The following is an 18,969-nucleotide window of genomic DNA, read 5'->3' as shown; positions in this document are numbered from 1 at the left end:
ACATTACAAATAAGATTAATGCATGCATCAATTTACAAGCATTGTATAGAGTCCAAACACATCCTTACAAGTCTAACACCCATCGTTCAACTATATTAACATATAATTGAACAGGTCTAGTTTCCAGCTATGAATTTGTCAGTGCTCAGCGGATGCCTACAGACTTGGCAAGAGCTGGCACCTGATTTACCAGCATCACACATGATACCAGATTAGAAAGACCACTGGTCTGTTCCGGAGATGTGCCTAGACCAGATCCTCAGATCCGAACACTCCCAAATTCTGAAAGAGTTCACATTCAGATCTGAACTTTGACACTCAAGCTCAGCTTCATTTTCTTTTACATAGAGATTCCTGTGTTCTTAGGGTATCATAAAGTAAAAGAGATTATAAGCAGACCCTTGTTCTCTTGTTGAATTTGAGCAAATACACAGTCCACACATACCCTAAGCCTTTAGACCTTCCTATTGTGCAATACTTTCTGTTTTGATTTCTAAAAAACAAATATAGTATGTCTAGTCTGATAGCCAAAAGACCTATTGTATTTTGTGGTTTTCGATTAAAATGACTGGAAAAGAGAAAAGTATAGAGGAGACATTATTATAACAATCATTTTAAGAGGAAAAGGGGTAGGAGCAAGTGAACATGCACATTTAAAACCAAGACCAAGTCAACTCAAATGACCAGCTATAGCCTAACAGCTAAGAGGACAAAAGCACATATCTAAGTATTAAGACAGCAGATATCAGAAATTCTTCTAGAAACACACAAAATCAGCACACATGCAAAAATACTGCACAGGGTCATGCAAGAAATAATTAAAGGCCAAACTGTGAGAGGATAATGGAACATAAAAACAGCCATACTGGGTCAGGCCAATGGTTCATCTAGCCCAGTATTCTATCTTCTGACAGCGGCCAGTGCCAGACGCTTCAGAGGGAATGAACAGAACAGGGCAATTATCAAGTGATCCATCCCCTGTCATCCAATCTCAGCTTCTGGCAGTCAGAGGAAAATAAGGGAAAGAGCTTGATGTAGCTTTTACATTTTATTTCTAATCAAAATTAAAGTAAAAACAATCAGTACTGCAACAGCCTTTACTTCTGTGGGATTCCAAAAAAGTTCATATGCTTACAAATGGGTACATCACCAGACCAGCAGAATAATTTGCATGTTTCAAGCTGACATATATGTAAAATAGCCAACTGCATATCAGCATTAATGAGACAAGTCAATCTGAGTAAACATCCCAATTTCAGTCTGAACAATTATTACAGCTAGAACTCTTTAAAAAATCCACCACACTTTTGTTTGACAGTGGAAATTAGATTAACTTTGTTCTTATTTATACAGTGTGAAATAGACTCCAAAGAATCTTTGGATCTTGTCAAAGCTATTGTTATGGTAAGCAGGTATAAATTATTTTAATTTATGGGAGGAATATTAGATTGTTATTAAAACATAATGAAAGGCCATTTTTTGCATTTAAAAAAATTATTGTGGAAAATAGAATCAAAGTAAAAGGCAGAACAATTATTGCACAGAATCTTCACTTAAATTCTGTCCTCTCATTCCTTATCCATTTATAATATATTCCATTGTCTTTCAACCACAAAATTAGAATGGAATGAACAGCTTGCAGAGTTACTTTAACTAAGCCACTCCAAACACTGAAATTATAATTTGTTTTATTTGAGAGATGATTAAAATGTATAATAAACTAGGTACAAATAATTTTTTTTAAATTATTTTTTTTTTCAAAAGGAACTGACCGTTTCCCAGAGGGGAAGGAGATTTGAAAAGACTATCCCTTTCTGAGTTGCTTTAAATCCAGCAAGCATACAAATTTGATTTGCTACCAGTTAAAAGAGGGAGTAGAGAAGTCTCTCTGGTGAATTGAAGCATTCCCCCTCCCCGCCGCCTCCTTTATCTTTACTTCTTATTTGATTCTCCCCTAGAATTTTATGATTTTTAAATATTAAACAAAGATTCTGATGTGCAGCTGCTGGCTATTGGAATGCACTCGGGTTTTGCATTTAAATTGTTCAGTGTGGTTACCAAGCTCCGGCATGTTACTCCTGACTGACATGCCAGCTAAAACCACGGCTTTCTGATCTTAAAGCAGCTATTTTTCACTACCAAGGCCGCCACATTAAGAAAATCATTTGTACAGAAGTAAACATTTTAACCAGATGCATCCCTGGAGTACTTCTATTTGCTTCGATGGAGTTAAGCCAGGGATAGATAGATAGATAGATAGATAGATAGATAGATAGATAGATAGATAGATAGATAGATAGATAGCCTTTTGATTTCAGTTTGAGCAAACGTGCTTAAGAAGGGAGCTCTAAAATGAAACAAGGAAGCTGCAAATGAGTACTTTTTAAAACCATGCTGATTCTCACTCCAGAGAAATCTTGCAGCAAATGCTCCTCCCCTGATATGTCACAAGACTGAGGTGAACATCCACAAATAAATATAAGTCAGGTGAGACTGTTATTGAATAGAAAGGCTACTTAACATTCTTTATCCACTTTGTATTCTCTTTTCCTGTAGCTCACCATCAGTGAAAGCATGATTTTTTTAAAAGGAGTTGGCTCAAGAAGAAGAGTATATATATTACTTATTCCAAAAATTTTGTCCCTTTTGAATTTCCCCACCATTTAAACTCCTCCTACTCAAGGGGCAGAACCTGGCTCAGAATATGAAGGACATATTTTCTGTTTGCTTACATGGTATTTAGATATTTTGTTCAACAACTAATTTCCTCTCATGCCAATTTCCTCATTCAGGAGAAATCACTAAGATTGCCATGCAAATAAAAAATAATAAGCAAATCTCAGAAGAAATTTTCAAACTGCATCTTTCAGAGGGTTTAGCTGCACATCAAGCACTGTGCTTATAAGCCATGATTAACATATAATGATGGTCTAGAAAATACTTAGTCCTGCCTCAGTGCAGAGGATGGACTAGATGACTTATCGAGGTCCTTTCCAATCCTACATTTCTATGATATCCTCCAGGAAGGATAAACACTGAGGTATCCGTTAGAATTAATAGCAGCTACAGTAGACAAATGACAAGTGTCAATGAGTTCCATTGGGGCTTTGAGTGCAGGGAAGATCAGGTACACAAACATAAGAGAAAACCTCTTACAACAAGAGACTGGAAATATAATGTATTGCTAGAAGGAAAAGTTCAGACTCTCAAATCCAGGCCCACAACATTCAGGTGCTAGGTATAACAGCGGGGGGAAAAGCATTGCCTTCATGGACAATTTTCTGGCAGATCTGCTAAAGCTGAATATAAAAGATGATCCCTTTTATTTACTGAAGTATTATCCTATAACGATGTGTAACGAGGCAGGTGGTAGAGGTTGCTGGAGGGACATTATAATGACCTTGATATTTTCAAAGTCTCTGTTAACTTCTCTATTTGTGTTTCTAAATTTCTTTTCTATTTCAAAGGTTCGCCAGCTCATTCACACTTCTTTGTTAATTTAGTTTCAGGGACTTCATGCAGAGCTTTGATGTCTTGGTATTTTTCTCTGTCACACACCGGCGTGTGGGTGGTGTGACCTAGTGATGTGAACAGGAGTCTGGCCTAGTGGCCGAAGCAGAATCAGAGGGCAGAACCGGAGGAGTGGTCAGGGGACAAGCTCCTGACACAAACATCCTAAAGTACTTTTGTTCTGTCAGACTAGTATCTTGCTCAGTCAATAGAGTTTAGGGTTGCCAACCATTCTGGATTGGCCGGGAGTCTACCAGAATCAGCCTTGATCTCCTGGTGGCTATTGAAAGCAATCCAGGAGATTTTAATAGACCACCAAACGTCCGGTTGGTGGCGCAGTGGGGCTAAGGCAAGCTCCCTACCTGCCCTGGCTCTGCGCAGCTCCCGGAAGTGGCTGGCATGTCCAGCTCCTAGGTACAGGGGAGGCCAAGGGTCTCTGTGTGCTGCCCCTGCCCCGAGCGCTGACTCGGTAGCTCCCATTGGCTGGGAACATGGTGAACAGGAGTTGTGGTGGCAGTGCCTGCAGGCACGGGCAGCGTGCGGAACCACCTGGCCCCTCTGCCTAGGAGCCGGACATGCTGGCTGCTTCTGGGAGCTGCCCAAGGTAAGCGACGCCCAGCTGGATCCTGCACCCCTGCCCTCTCCAACACTGCAACCCCCTGCCCCAGGTCGCAACTCCCTCCTGCACCCAAACTCCCTCCCAGAGCCCACATCCCAACCCCCTGCCCCAGCCCTGAGCCCCCTCCTACATCCCAATCCCCTCCTCCCCAACCCTACCCCAGAGCTCCCTCCTGCATCCCAAACCCCTCATCCCTGGCCCCACTCCAGAGCCTGCCCCCCCTCCAGCGAGAGCCCTCACTCCCTCCTGCACCCCAACCCCCTGCCCCAGCCCAGTGAAAGTGAGTGAGGTTGGGGGAAGGGCGAGCAACGGACGGAGGGGGGAATGGAGTGAGCGAGGGTGGGGCCTCGGAGAAGGGGAGGGGCAGGAGCGTGGCATCAGGAAGGGGAGGGCAGGAGGTGTGGCAAGGGTGTTCAGGTTTGTGCAATTAGAAAGTTGGCAACCCTAATAGAGTTTGAATCTTGTACTCTCTTAGCCATGGGTTTAACTCTTACTTTGTGTATCAAGTTTGTGGTGAAGCTGAGGTAAATTAGTTTTACCTGAAAATATACATATATCTTCAACAGATATTATGGGTAACATCATGGCCCCATAGAAGTCAATGGTGAAATTCCCATCAACTTCAAGTGTGTCAACCCAGACATCTCTGGGTCTGGCCATATCAGAGTGAATTGGCTCATCTAATACTTCAAGATCTCCAGTGTAAATCAACTGATCAAGTACTAATGACTCAGACTGCCATCTATGGCCTAGATTCAGGAAAGCATTTAAGGATATGCTTAAATTCATCCTTATTCAGGAAATTCATGACTTAGCCCTATGCAAGTAAAAGGTGCAAAAAACGTACTTTAAGTTTGTAAAGAATTTTGGGATTCATCAGGGTGACAAGAGGGAAATACTATTAGTTATTATTTCATTCTGTAAAAAAATGCCAGGCTTTGTAGTTGAGGTGCAAAAATGTCAAGGTTACTCATAAGCTCAGGCTTACGCATTACTGTTGTGTTGCAAGTTAAAATAGTGCCAAAAACAAATCAAAGGGAAAAAACCCACAAGGGACACTATCAAGATAAACATTTTAAAGATGTGCTTACCTGTCACTAATAAAATGCTATACGTTATTAAAAACGGAATTTTTTTAAAATCTAATGACCTGTTTTTCAAAGGTGTGAAGCACCTGCAGCTCCCAGTGACTTCCCCTTTGAAAGTCAGGTGATAAATGTACATTTTCACCATGTACACTGATAGTTCACATTTTGCATTTCATTCATTTTAGACTAACATTTTAGACTGCTCAGTTGTTTTTTTCTGTTTCTTGTGGGCTAGCAGAATGATCACGTGTCTGGCTTCAGAACATACAGGAAATGAAAAACAAAACAACTTTTCACTGATTATAAACAAATACATCTATTCAGATTCAGGTCTTGTACATTTGTTTTTAAACAAAACAAAACCTGAATTTGTGGCCGATGGTCCTGAACTGGCAAAGCACTGAAGCGTGTACCTAAACTCTAGCACATGTTTGAAGTTAAGCATATGTTTACATTCTTTTCTGGATCGGGGTCCAAAGTGTCTACACTATTCCCATGTATCACTTTAAATAGTGTAATATGAAACAATACAATAAGGTGCAGAGTAACATCTGCTAAATCTAGGAAATGTCATGCATTTTAATTTTTATAAATATACCTGCTAGCTGCACAATGCCATGCCTCGCAACATCGTAGTATGGATGATTAATGCTTAGTTCAGTGTCTTCACATGCTGCTGGTGTGAAGGAGGTCTTTCGCTTTTCCGTTATTGCATGTTCTGCCTCATCTTTCTGTAATTCTAAAGCAGTAAGCAAGAATTTATAAAATCAACTACTAAAAAACCTTCTTCTATCTCGCACACAATATTGCGAAATTGAGATCCACCCTCCAGCCTCCCAATGATACCAGCTTTCTTCACTCACTCATTTATTACTTTTTCAAAGAAGCACCTTCATACTTTCTCCTATGCTGGGCTGCATAGGAGAAAGTATGAGCTCCCCATAAACATCTGCAGCAAAGCTCTCTCATTGCCCTCCTTTAAGTTCTTCTTGGCTACAATGCCCACAAAAACTTGACAATGGTTAGGCAGTTCTTATGCTGTGATCACTGCTTGTCATAACAACCAATGTTGTCTCACTGTTTCCTTACGCTTCCCCTGTCTGTCTGTCATATCTTGTTTTATACTTGGATCGTAAGCTCTTTGAGACAGAAAAATCACTGTCTGAAACCTTAAATGCATTGGGGGACACAGTGGGTTAGACAGCCTAAGAAAAGCACTAAGGGCCTGATGCAAAATGCAGTGAAATCAATAGGAGTCTTTCCATTTACTTGAGTGGACACTGGACTGGACTCTTTTCAGTGAAAGGTAGATATGGCCCTTTACTGTACATGGACATGACATTCACCAAAGCCAAGTGTGATACTTAAAAAGAGATGATCGCAAGCATGCACAGGCCTTGGTGTCGGAAAACAAATACCTAGATCAAACACATTGTGAGCTGAATGCAAAGTCACAGCCATTAATATTTCAATACTGTTCAAAAGAATGATTCTGAGAAAGATATTAGAGTAAAATTATAACTGATATACTAACATGCAAGTGACCTGATGGCTTAAATTAAGAAAGGCTGATATTTCAAGAGACACATTATTGTTCTCCCAAAGCATATCACTCACTGTTTGTCAGCTGTTTCTTTATCATACAAGTTATATTAAGATGAAGTTAGTAATATTATCAAGAAGAGGAGGTTACTTGCCTATAACTGGAGGTTCTTTGAGATGTCCCTATCTGTATCCCACTGAGGGTTACACATGTACACCATGCGTCCAGAGTTGGAGAATTTGAAAGTAGTGTCCATTGGTTTGTGCATGTGCCCTGGTTTGCCTTGTGCTTCTGTCCGAGGCAATAAAGGGCGGGGTGGACAGATTGCATCTTCAGTTCCTTCTGTAATCTGAATTGACCAATCTGCAACAGAGGGGAAGGTGGGCAGGAAGTGGAATACAGATAGGGACCACACCTCTTGAGGAACCTCCAGTTACAGGTAAGTTACCTCCTTTTCTTCTTCGAGTGATGGTCAAGTGACTATTCCACTGAGGGTGATTGACAAACAGTACCTAAGTTGGAAAAGGGTGTGAGGATAAGGATGGAATGGTTGTGAGGAGAACTGTCGTGTCAAAGGAGGTGTCCGCTGCTGAGTCCTGCACTTAGGTGTAGTGTGCTGCAAAAGGTGTGCACCGAACTCCACATGACTGCTCTAGATACGTCTACAAGTGGAATGTCCTGAAGGGAGGCTGTGGTTGAAGCCTGAGCTCTCGAGGAGTAAGCCTGCACCCCTGTAGGAGGTAGGCCTGATAGTTGGTAGCAGAGTTTAAAGCAACCAGAAATCCATTTGGAATTCTTTGGGTGGAGATGGCTTGCCCCTTGAGTCTCTCTGCTACTGCCACCAGTAGTCAAGGGAACTTCCTGATTGGTTTTGCTCTCTGTAGGTAGAAAGCAAGAGCTCACCATACATCAAGGGAATGGAGTTGACATTCCTCTGCAGAAGCATGTGGTTTCGGAAAGAAAACAGGTAAGTAGATGGTTTGATTGATGTGAAACTGGGAGACCACCTTTGGTACAAATTTGAGGTGTAGACGTAAAGAGACTTAATCCTTGTGGAACACCATGAAAGGCAGGTCTGTCATCAGAGCCTTGAGTTTGCCGACCCATCTCACAGAAGTAATTGCAACCAGGAAGACAACATTCATAGAAAGGAGGATCATGGAGCATGAAGCTAACAGCTCAAAGGATGGCGTTGTTAGCACAGAAACTAGATTCAGGTCCCACTGGAGTGTGATCATTTGGACAGGTGGGAAGGTTCTGATGAGGCCTTTCCAAAACCTAGTGGTAAGTAGATGCATAACGACAGAGTAACCTTCCACTGGAGGGTTGAACTCGCTAACTGCTGCCAGGTGGACTCTCAAAGAACTGAGGGCAAGACCTGATGACTTTAAGGAGAGACTGTAGTCTAGGATGAGGGGGATCCCCACTGATTCTGGTAAGACTCCTTTGTGTTGAGCCCAAGATGAGAAGTGTTTCCACTTGGCTTGGTAACATCACCTTGTCCTTGAGGGCTCGTAGCAGGCGCTGCTCCAGTGTGGGGATTCCTGGGCACCCACAAGGCCAAGGTCCGCAGGTGAGACTGTTCGTCTGAAGCAATTCTCATAGCCATTTTTATCATCATCTCTTTCTCAGGGGGTGTATACATCCACAAACAGGCTCTGGCAAGAAACACTACTGCTTTCTATTCCCACACTTAACACTCTTAGGCCCTGCTTATCTCTTCACCTGTTTATCCAGTCGGAGTGGCTGCAAGCCAGGCCGGACGATCAAAGCCAGTTCACTACTAGCTCCACCCGGACCATCCTATAACAGGCCAAGGTAACTTGCGGTCAGCCCCAACACTCCACCCCTTGTTTCCTGGCAGAGCTATGCTGATGGGGGGACCATACACAGCTTCATGGTATGCCATGAGCACTCGCACCCGCTGTGCCATCCGTCGAATATAACAACAGAGGGCAACCCACAATACAGAGCAGCCCCCCATCACTACAAAAACAACAACAGTGGGATGTAACATTAAATTTAGGGCAGCCGTGGCCTTAAGGGACCACCCCTTAAATACATCCCACCAATGATGAACAGTTAGCTCCGACTCAGCCTTCGCCATCCGGACAAGGGAGCCATGATCATACAACATTCTTACCCGGCTTCGTGTGAGTGCTGCGCCACGCTCCACCAGCACCTGAGAAACCATAGGGTATTGCTGCAAAAAATATTCCAACTCAGCAAAGGTAACCCCGAGCTCCAGAGAAACATTCCAGGGTCTGAATTCAAGCCACTGCTTGTAAGCGTCTCTCGTGGTGCTCCAGTACACCACACCTATGGTGCGGTCAACTACATGGGTGACGTTGCAGCGGCAATGCTCCACCGGGGGCTCACTGCACTCCCCGTCTTCCCAGACTACCGTGTGAAACGACAACACACACACACACACACACACACACACACAACACCCCGGCCACTGTCGTAAACCCACGTGTCGTTGGCAGCACTCCGTCGCAAATGCCTGCAGGTGATTGTATTCCACTGGTCAGCATGGGATGCCGGCCAGACCTCTCCATAGCCGGTGGCCATATCGACCATGGTGGGAAACATAATCGACTTGCCAAATTTGAGCAGGCTGGTCTCCCCGCGGCACCTGTCCAGGGGAGCCGGCTTCCACCTGTAAGGGCTTAACAATCTGGCAAATCTTACAAACAGCTTTAGCTGTTTTTAGGGCTACATGTGAAGTGGGGATACCTTGGGCCTGTGCCCAATGGTACGCCCACTCCTGGCCCAAGTGCCCTGAGTGCGTGTGTATCCAGGAAGCCAAGAGGGAAAGAGCCTCCCCCTCACTGGCAGGGGCCACCGTACACTCGGCTATGTGGGCCAGTTGGTCCGCGGCAGCATTCCAACGATGCTCCTGGGTACGATTCTGGTGGGCATCTACATGAAACACATAAATCAAAAGGTCCTGCGCAGAGGAATACAATTCCTGCCAAATAGGGGCGCCTCACACAGGCTTGCCGTGGACGGTCCAATCCTGGGTTCTCCAGTGGCCCATCCAGGTGGCCAGTCCCTGAGCCCCTGTCCAAGAGTCAGTGTACAGGCGTACCTCAGGGTCCCCAAGGGAAAGCGCCCACCTCACCGCCAGCAGCACAGCATAAAGCTCAGCATATTGGCTGGAGGCTCCCTGTCCCTCGGCAGTCTCGTGCAACTGGCGAACAGGATTTAAGGCGACAGCTCTCCAGCGCTGCATATTACGAACATACCTGGCCAAGCCATCAGTAAACCAGGCGTAGGGCCGCTTGGCAGCGCTCAAACTATCAAATGAGGCACCCCATTGCACAGTGGGGGCTTCAGGCAGGGGCTGGACTGCAGTGGGGGGGCGGCCGCCCCGTCCTCCTCCTGGGGCTGCGCCAACTATTCATGAAGCTTATTAGTGCCATGGGGTCCTGCGCTGGCACGGTCATTAATATACCACTTCCACTTCACAATAGAGCTCTGTTGTGCCCTCCCCACTCGATTTCCAGTGTTGGGTTCCAAAATCCAATTCATAATGGGGATTTCGGGCTGTAAAACCACAGTCTGCCCCTCAGTCAGGCGCTCAGTTTCAATCAGGGCCCAATAGCAAACCAAAAGCTGCTTTTCGAACAGAGTATACTGGCTGGCTGCTTCAGGGAGTTTACAAGACCAAAATCTGAGGGGACGCTTATTGCGGGAACCCAACAATTTTTGCCACAGACTCCAAGAGGCGTAATCCTCCAGCACTGACACCTCCAGGTGAAAGGGGCTATGAGGATCATAGGGGCCCAAGGGCATTGCGATCTGGATGGCAGCTTTAGCCTCCTCAAATGCACACTGCTGGGATTTGCCCCAATCGAATGCCTTCTTTTTCCTAGTGACATTATAAAGGGGCTTTAAAAGCAAAGCGAGGCGTGGGATGTGGTTACGCCAGTAACCAAACAACTCGATCACTCGCTGCGCCTCAACCTTGGCTGAAAGCGAGGCAATTTGGTCTACAACAGAATGAGGGATGTGGCACTGCGCCCCATGCCACACGATCCCAAGGAATTTCACGCATCGGCTGGTGGGCTGTACTTTGTTGGGATTAACAACCCGCCCCCAGGCCTGCATGTGAGTGGTGAGTGCCTGCAAGGTTCGCTCCAAGCTCAGTGGTTTGAGCATTGGCCTACTAAACCCAAGGTTGTGAGTTCAATCCTTGAGGGGGCCATTTAGGGATCTGGGGCAAAAATCTGTCTGGGGATTGGTCCTGCTTTGAGCAGGAGGTTGGACTAGATGACCTCCTGAGGTCCCTTCCAACCCTGATATTCTATGATTATGGTCCATCCCCTGAATCATCAAATCATCAATATAGTGGTGAATAGTCACTGATTCTTCGGGGGTAAACATCTGGAGGTCATCCGCCACCAACCCATGGCACAACGTGGGACTGTGGACAGATCCCTGTGGCAATCGAGTGAAAGTGTACTGGCGCCTGCCCCAGGTGAAGGCAAATTGGGCTTGTGCCTCTTCAGCAATGGGAACTGAGAAAAAGGCGTTGGCCAGATCAATAATGGCATACCATTCCCCCTCGGTCCGCCCGATGGCCTCAATTAAAATCACAACATCAGGAATGGCGGCCGTGGGGGCACCTCCCTGTTCAGGGCCCGGTAGTCTACCGTCATCCACCCAGACCCGCCACACCGGGCTGTTAAAAAGAGATACCACTGGCTTAATGACCCCTGCCCGCTGCAACGCAGTGATAGTCTCCCCTATCTCCTTCTGTCCCCCTTCCTTGAATTTGCTGTAATTCAGGAAATCATATTTGGCTGACAATGCCTGATAGTTTGCGATTCTCAATTGCAGGCTGGAAGATGAGAATACTTTACAACCCAGAAGATCTAAGCACTGCCCTTCTTTAGCTGTAGATTGAGGGTGTTGTTGTTTAGATCTTTCTGTAGTAGCCTGGACTACAAGGGAATTTGGGGGTGGGGGTGAGAAAAGAAATTTGGAGTCTTTGGCTGGAACATAGTAGCATTTTTTCACTCCTTTGGGAGTAGCTGTGCAGGTGGCTGGAGTGTGCCATACTGTTCTGGCAGCTTCCAGTATGGCTTTGCTAATCAGCAATGCTATTCTCACTGGCGAAGGATATCCAGACGCTTGTGCTGGGAATCTTGGATCTCTTCTGCAGAGATCTGGAGTTTCCCCTCGACTCTCCTTAACTCTCCTGGAACTGTCTGAATTGATCTGGCAGAGAATTGATCTGGCTGATGCAGCCACCGTGTTGTCAGGAGAGGAAGAGAGGAGCCCTGCTCGTCCTGGCAGAACCGCTGGGATCAGCGCTAAAAAGTTCGTATTCTACCATCGGGTCTGTATGCCTGGTGGACGGATCCGCCCCGCCCTTTATCGCCTCGGACGGAAGCACAAGGTGAGGCAGGGCGCATGCGCGGACCAACGGACATTACTTTCAAATTCTCCAACTTTGGATGCATGGTGTGCATCCGTAACCCTCAGTGGCATACAATAGGGACCATCACTCGAAGAGGAACATTAACAACTCCACTTTTTGGGTGTTTCAACAACAACATTTTGCATTCTGAACACCTATGTATTTCATATAACTTGACCTCTACCCGAGATACATATGGGAAAACAGCGTATATAAGATATTGATTCCAATCAGATTTATGTGCAAGTAACTAATAACTGTGCAGAAAATACTCTTTCTAAATAATTTGTTTTATTTTCCATTGCACAATTTTCCAAGATCTGTCAGATTACCCTTTAAACAGGAACATATTAGGATTGTGGGGTTTTTTTTTGTTTTGTTTCACTTTGCCTTTTAACATGGCTTTGTAACAAAAATGCATTTAAAAAACATGAAAAATGATTACACTCATGGCTGGGCCTGGGGTTTGTACGGGTATGCATGTGTGTTTGGTTTTGTTTAAATATCATGACCTTCCCCCTGAACTCTCACAATAAAAAAAAAAAAAATCCATAGAAAATAAAATAGTGGCACTTTTAGTCTTAGAAAAAAGATGTAGCTATCAAAATAACCTATTTGTTACCTCTGCACACATGTAAGGATAAAATTCATAACATTGCCTACAAATTTATACTTCCCTACCTTTTAAAAATGATGAACTACAAAGGCAAAAATATACCATTCTGAACAGCTGGATGCTGCGGCTGTAAGGACAGAACACTTATGCCCTGAGAGCTAGTTGGGAAGTAATGGATAATAAAAACACAACCCAGACATGATTTTTTTTTTTTTTAATACAACCATCCACCAACAAAAAAACCCAACTTTGAATCATATTAAAAATCAGAAGAAGGACAACAGTGTTCAGTTTTGCTTATGAATTTTAAGTTTCTGCACAGTATAATCAACCTTAGTAAACAAACAAAAAACAATAAAGCGGGGCAGGGACAGAAAGAGTTAACATATTAACATCATGGGGTAGAGCAGGGGAAGTTGTTTAGTAAACAAATGCGCTTACAAACACTGAGTTCACCAGAATCAATTGATATACAAAAGGCTATATTAACTTAAATATACAATATGCTTTTTAACATAAAAGATCCAGAAATTTAAACCAAAGTTTCAGAAACACACTGCCACTCTTAAGCTTATTTTGTACTGTACATAGGCAATCTCAAGTGTAAAAATTTATAATTAACTCTGACTGGTTTAGACTCACTTGGTAAAGAACTGCAGATGTAAAGCAAACATGTGTATTCATTTGTACTGTAGTTACCTGCAGTGATTAAAGACGCCCTACTATAAATCAGGAACTTTTTTGAGACTAGCTACCTTGAACTGATTGAAATAATTCCTTATTAACCATTTTTTAATTTTTGGCAAAGGTAGGAGGGAGGATGTCTCATAGTAAAAAATGTTCATTATTCCAAACTGAGAAAAACCCAACTACTGTTCATCACCCTGCTTCAGTTCCTACTGGCAGTTACTGCTGTTAACCCTGGCTATGAGGGAAAAGGGAAGGCCTGATCCAAAGTCTACTGAGATCAATGGGATTCTAATTTCCATTGACTTAACTGGATTTTGGCTCAGTCCCCAGGACTAAAATGGGAGCCAGCTGTTGTAGAAATACATGATGACTGGGAAATCAAAGTGATAATATGGGACAGGGCAGGAAAGATAGAGTAAAATATAGATTGTAAAAGGTTCCTCCTCCAAGGTTCAGTCTGGCATCCTCAGAAGTGAGGTTTGGTTTTTTTTTTTAAACACTGATTTTTCAAACTGATGAGACCCGTAAAACCAGGGTCATATTGCTCTGTTCTTCTAACATATTCGGAGATAACATGCAATACCGCAATCTCTATGCACATTCAATACTTGTCTTTTTGGAGTAATGACTCCCATTTGTGCCACAATATGTGATGATGGTGATATTCAGATAGTCTAGAATTGCACTGGGAACATATACCAATAATTCATAAAAGCTGCATGTATTAAACTAACCTTCAACCCTAATGGCTTTAATAGGGTACACATCAGTACAGTGGCTATAACTCATATTGGATTGCTCAAAATAGTATTACAAAATGCCTGTGAAGTTTCTCACTTAGTGAAGACGCTCTATTAAATCATCTGTAATTCTACAAAGATATTATTTGAAGTGCAATAAAAAATATTTACCTATTTCGGCTAATTCCTCAAAATCAATTTCAGACATGTTTTCTATTAGGAACAAGCCTAATTCTTGTTGACCGATATTTGCTGGATTTGATGCCTCTTGGTTCTCAATCAACCCTAGAAAAACAAACAGTTACCATCACTGTGAAAAAGCCTTCAGCTTTTGTTTACATTGTGTACGACTAAAGAAAAAAAATCCTATTACATGATTATGATTGGGTAATTGGAACCAAATCATTTTTATTTGGTAGAAACGTTGTTACAATAAAGAGGATTATAATAGGTTTTGACTTAGCAGTCAAGGTAATGCAAGGTGTAGTAACAGGATTTTCAGCAAAGACTATCTATAGAATGATTTATTTTGGATTTTTTCCTTCTTCAAAATACATATTTAATATATATTGTGACTACAGCCATCAGAATTAAGGAATTGTCAGTAATCTCTTCTTGGGCTACATAATTCCTTTTATTCATCTCACAGCTATCTGTCATTTCCAGGAGGAAGTAAAGTCGATACTCATTCACAGTTGCCATCTTTATTTTGTTCTGCTACAGCAATAATTCTAATTTGACAAAATTGATTCCATATCAAACAAAATCATGAAAACTTCAGGTAGACATAACAACACTAAATACTTAAGCTACACAGCACCTCAGATATTCTACTGAGGCACAGAGATATTAAGTGACTCACCCAAGGTCAACACAACTACTCTGTGTCAGGAATTGGGAATGGGATTTGGAAGTCCTGTCTCCCAAATTCCTTCTCCATTAACTACAATACTCTCTTAAATTGAAAATCTGGACTCAAATTGGCAGAGAGGCCAGAAAAAGATCAAGCTTTTCAAACTCTTCCTTTGTTTTCATTTTTAAAAATAGCATCATGATTCTGTAGTTGTTTTCTTTATAGAATTAAAAAGAACACTGGTAAATTTATAGCTGGGCTGAAGAAAAAGTGCACATGAGTACACTCAAACCTTCCCCCAAGCTTAAACGTCAGCAATGCTATAATATGGAAGATCACCTTCAGCACTGGTGTGCAAACAAGCACACAAACCGTTTAGATTTCCTTGTCAATTCCCATGCTCCTTACTGCTACATCATGTAGCTCCCACAGCCCAAAAAGGTTCTGGATTTTTTTTCTTCCCTTTTTAAGAATACACTAGAAATAGGTTTTTAAAAAATCCATAGAGAACTGAGATATTACTAGTATTCCCAATGAAGTAGATGCTCATTTCAGCAAAGCACTTAAGCATGTGCTCATCTTTAAGCACAAGTAATTCCTATTTTGAACACATACTTACATGCTTTGCTGAACTGGGACCCACATCGTTAGAATGGTCATACATAAAATTTTAATGGTACATTTGAACTACATATTCAAAAGCCCTTCTTATGACTAGTTTTTGGACAGATGTGTTGAATGTTAGAGCTCTCACCTTCTTCCTTCGCATGCCTTAGCTATTTTGTTACATATATTTGATATTTATGAAAACATAACCACTGCTGGTCAAAGTCAGCTATGGCGTTACCCCACAGCAGTTAATGAAGTTGTACTGCTTACAGCAGGGCTGAATCTGGGCCCACCCCTTCAGTTATGTTCATTAAAGAGCAAGGTAGAACAGGACACACAAATTCACTGCATATCCAACACAGATGATTATAAAAAGGCTCCCAAAGAGGGTTAAACTAGGGCAGCTGAAATGTTGAATTTCCATTCCATGAAAAATTCTGACATTTCGGAGGAAAAAAATGTTCTAAATCATAATATGTCAAAATTTTGAGATTTTCTGTTAATTTTTTTTTAATTATTTTGGGTGAATTAAGAGATTTTGTTTCAGTTTTGAAATATCTTATTTTTTAATTTAATTTTTACATTATTTTAAATTAGGGTTTAATATTTTTTAAAAAAATATAAAATAAAATAATTTAAAATAATTTGTGTTTGGTATTCTAAACAGCAACTGGAAACTGGTAATTGACATTCACATTGATAATTCAGTATGGTAATTGGCTTGGTAATTGGTTTTTGGTTTGGTAACATGTATTCTGATTGATTTGGTAATTGGTATTTAGTTTGCTCATTGGTAATTGGTATTCCAGCTGGTGTTATATGATTGGTATTCTAATTGGTAATTGGTTTAGTAAAAATTAAAATATATAAACATATAAATTTAAAAACAAAAAGTCATTATGAAATGAAAAATCATTAATAAAATTAAAATAAAAATCCAATAAAATTGAATGCTTTGACCTTTTCAAAACATGTCAATTTTGATAAAACAGAATTTTTACAATAGAAAAACGTTCCATCATACATTTTTTGACCATCCCTAAATTAAACATGCATTATTTATAGCCTGATACACAACTGTGTGTTACGCCCAAATTCAGCCAAGTACTTAAGCATTTAAGTGATTTGCTGAATCAGGATGTTAATCATATTGAGCTGTTTGTAACTATACAGCCAATTATTATTTTGTTAAATTCCACCAATTTATCTTTCACTATCACTTATACTCTGGGCCAGAAGCAGGCAAACTACGGTCAATGGGAGCTGCAGGGGAGGCGCCTGCGGACGGAGCAGCACGCAGCAGAGCCGCCTGGCTGACCCTCCGCGTAGGAGCCGGAGAAAGGACGTGCTGCTGCTTCTGGGAGCTGCTTGAGGTAAGCGCCACCTGGCGCCTGAACCCCTGGAGCCACCCCGCCACGCCCCAAACCCCTGCTCCAGCCTTGATCCCCCTTCCACCCTCCGAACCCCTCGGTCCCAGCCGGGATCACCCTCCTGTACCCCAAACCTCTCATCACCAGCCCCACCCCAGAGCCCTCACCTCCCCATGCTCCAACCCTCTGCCTCAGTCCTGATCCCCCTCCCGCCATACAATTTCTATACCCAGATGTGGCCTTCGGGCCCAAAAGTTTACCCACCCCTGCTCTGAGCTGTCAGAATGTCCAACTCAACAGCTAATCTTAAGGACAAGTAAAGCAACTGAGTGGCCATTAGCAGCTCTGCTCATTTTCTGAGTCCCCTCATCTAAAACAAGTTCTGCAAATCACAGCCCAATCGCCCTCTCAGATAGCTGGTCTGAAGAGGGGGAAGCAGTATCTCACTGCCAGGCATACCCCTGGACTCTTCCATCCCAACTCAACCTTAAAATCAAAGTCCATATTACAGAACATAATAAACTAAGGCCCTCATCTTGAAATTCTCTGCATGGATACAGGGAACTACCAGTGCAGAGAAGCTGCAGGATCAGGGCCAAAAAGAATTTAAGTTACAAGAATGTACGAGTATTTTAAACTTTTGTTCTTAATTTTAAACACCACTACTAGAACCAGAAATAATAATACTCTTAAAAACAAACAAACAAAAATCCAGTTCCAAACTGGGGATTTTTTTCCCCTCCAGCTAAAGTACTCATGAGCAACAGGGTTAAAGATCAATCTACTTACAGAGTCTCTGAACACTGCTACAGTGCATGCTATAGTATTCTTAGGGGGAGAAATGAAAACCTGAATAGAAGGAAAGAAAACTAATATTCCATACTATAGTTACCTCCTTTAGACTCAAGTTGGAAAAACCTTCTCTTTTATATAGTTTCTTTCAGACCCTGCAGGATGGAAACAACTCCTCCTCTTTAGTACTAATTGGGCCACTCCCAGTTTTAATAAAGTAATCTGAGCAAAAAGATTTAAACATCCCCACAAAACTGCTTAGTAAGGTCTGATTTTTACCAAGTAACATTACTGTACATGTGATATCAACAACTCTAGTATTCAGTGTTTTCCACACATTTAATGTGCAAAGTTATTAGGATGCCAAAAACAATTTAGATGAAGAAAAAGGCGGACGGGGAAGCAACTATCTGCCTGGTTTTGGGCTTATTGTTCCCTCAGGGGCTGCAATTAGAAAGTTTCTAGTTACAAGACAAATTTATTGTAGCACCCTAGGAAATTGATTTCCTCTTGACCGCAGCATTCTCAGTTCCTAAGAGATAACAATCTGCTTAATAGCATTCTATGCCAAATATCACCATTTCTGATAAACTGCCAGACTCGCTCCACCTCAAATTTGTTATGATAGAAGTTTGGAATCATTTTACACTATACCACAATCTGTATCCCTTCACATGCAATCTTATTACTTACTGACAGCCCTAAAAGATTGTTACTTGATAAAAAAAAAAAGAAAGCCGCCGCACATACAGTAAGTAGTCAGATAATGAACTAGCATCCAGGGATATTTCAAACAAAAGCAAAGGATCCCTCACAAGGTTTGTCAATATACATGCCTCTTTGATGCCTCCTCTTTTTGTTCCTTCAGCTGTCAGATATGTTTCTTTTTCAAATTTAAATAGAATGCTTTTGCTCAAATTTTTCCCGAACATTCCTGACCTCTACCGATAATTCAGATGGAAATAATATATAGGCTCAATATTTGTTTATATGACATAAGGTGCAAAAGTGAACTAGAGAGGTTTCCGAGGATTATTTTATTATTGGTAATCAAAAATTACAACAACTTTGCATTTATATTGAGGAATCCCAAACAAATTTCTCTCTC

At 42.1% G+C, this 18,969-nt stretch overlaps 1 protein-coding gene across 2 annotated transcripts in view; it reads right to left on the bottom strand.

The window, feature by feature from the left end:
- Nucleotides 1–18,969, bottom strand: part of ARHGAP8 (Rho GTPase activating protein 8) — a 349,789-nt gene that overhangs the window by 71,700 nt on the left and 259,120 nt on the right. Inside the window, exons 1-2 of one of the 2 annotated variants that reach the window (XM_065403264.1) lie at nt 14,409–14,445; nt 5,816–5,956 (exon numbers count right to left, since the gene is read on the bottom strand). In XM_065403264.1, coding sequence (XP_065259336.1) covers nt 5,816–5,956; nt 14,409–14,445 — 178 coding nt within the window. Of the gene's footprint in view, nt 1–5,815; nt 5,957–14,408; nt 14,446–18,969 lie in introns of those variants that run through there. The other variant, XM_065403237.1, reaches the window with a different exon arrangement.

The sequence above is a fragment of the Emys orbicularis genome, chromosome 1 (genome assembly GCF_028017835.1).
Source record: "Emys orbicularis isolate rEmyOrb1 chromosome 1, rEmyOrb1.hap1, whole genome shotgun sequence".
NCBI lineage: Eukaryota > Metazoa > Chordata > Testudines > Emydidae > Emys > Emys orbicularis.
The sequence above is the reverse complement of the archived record's forward strand: the minus strand, read 5'-3'. Positions and strand labels throughout refer to the sequence as shown.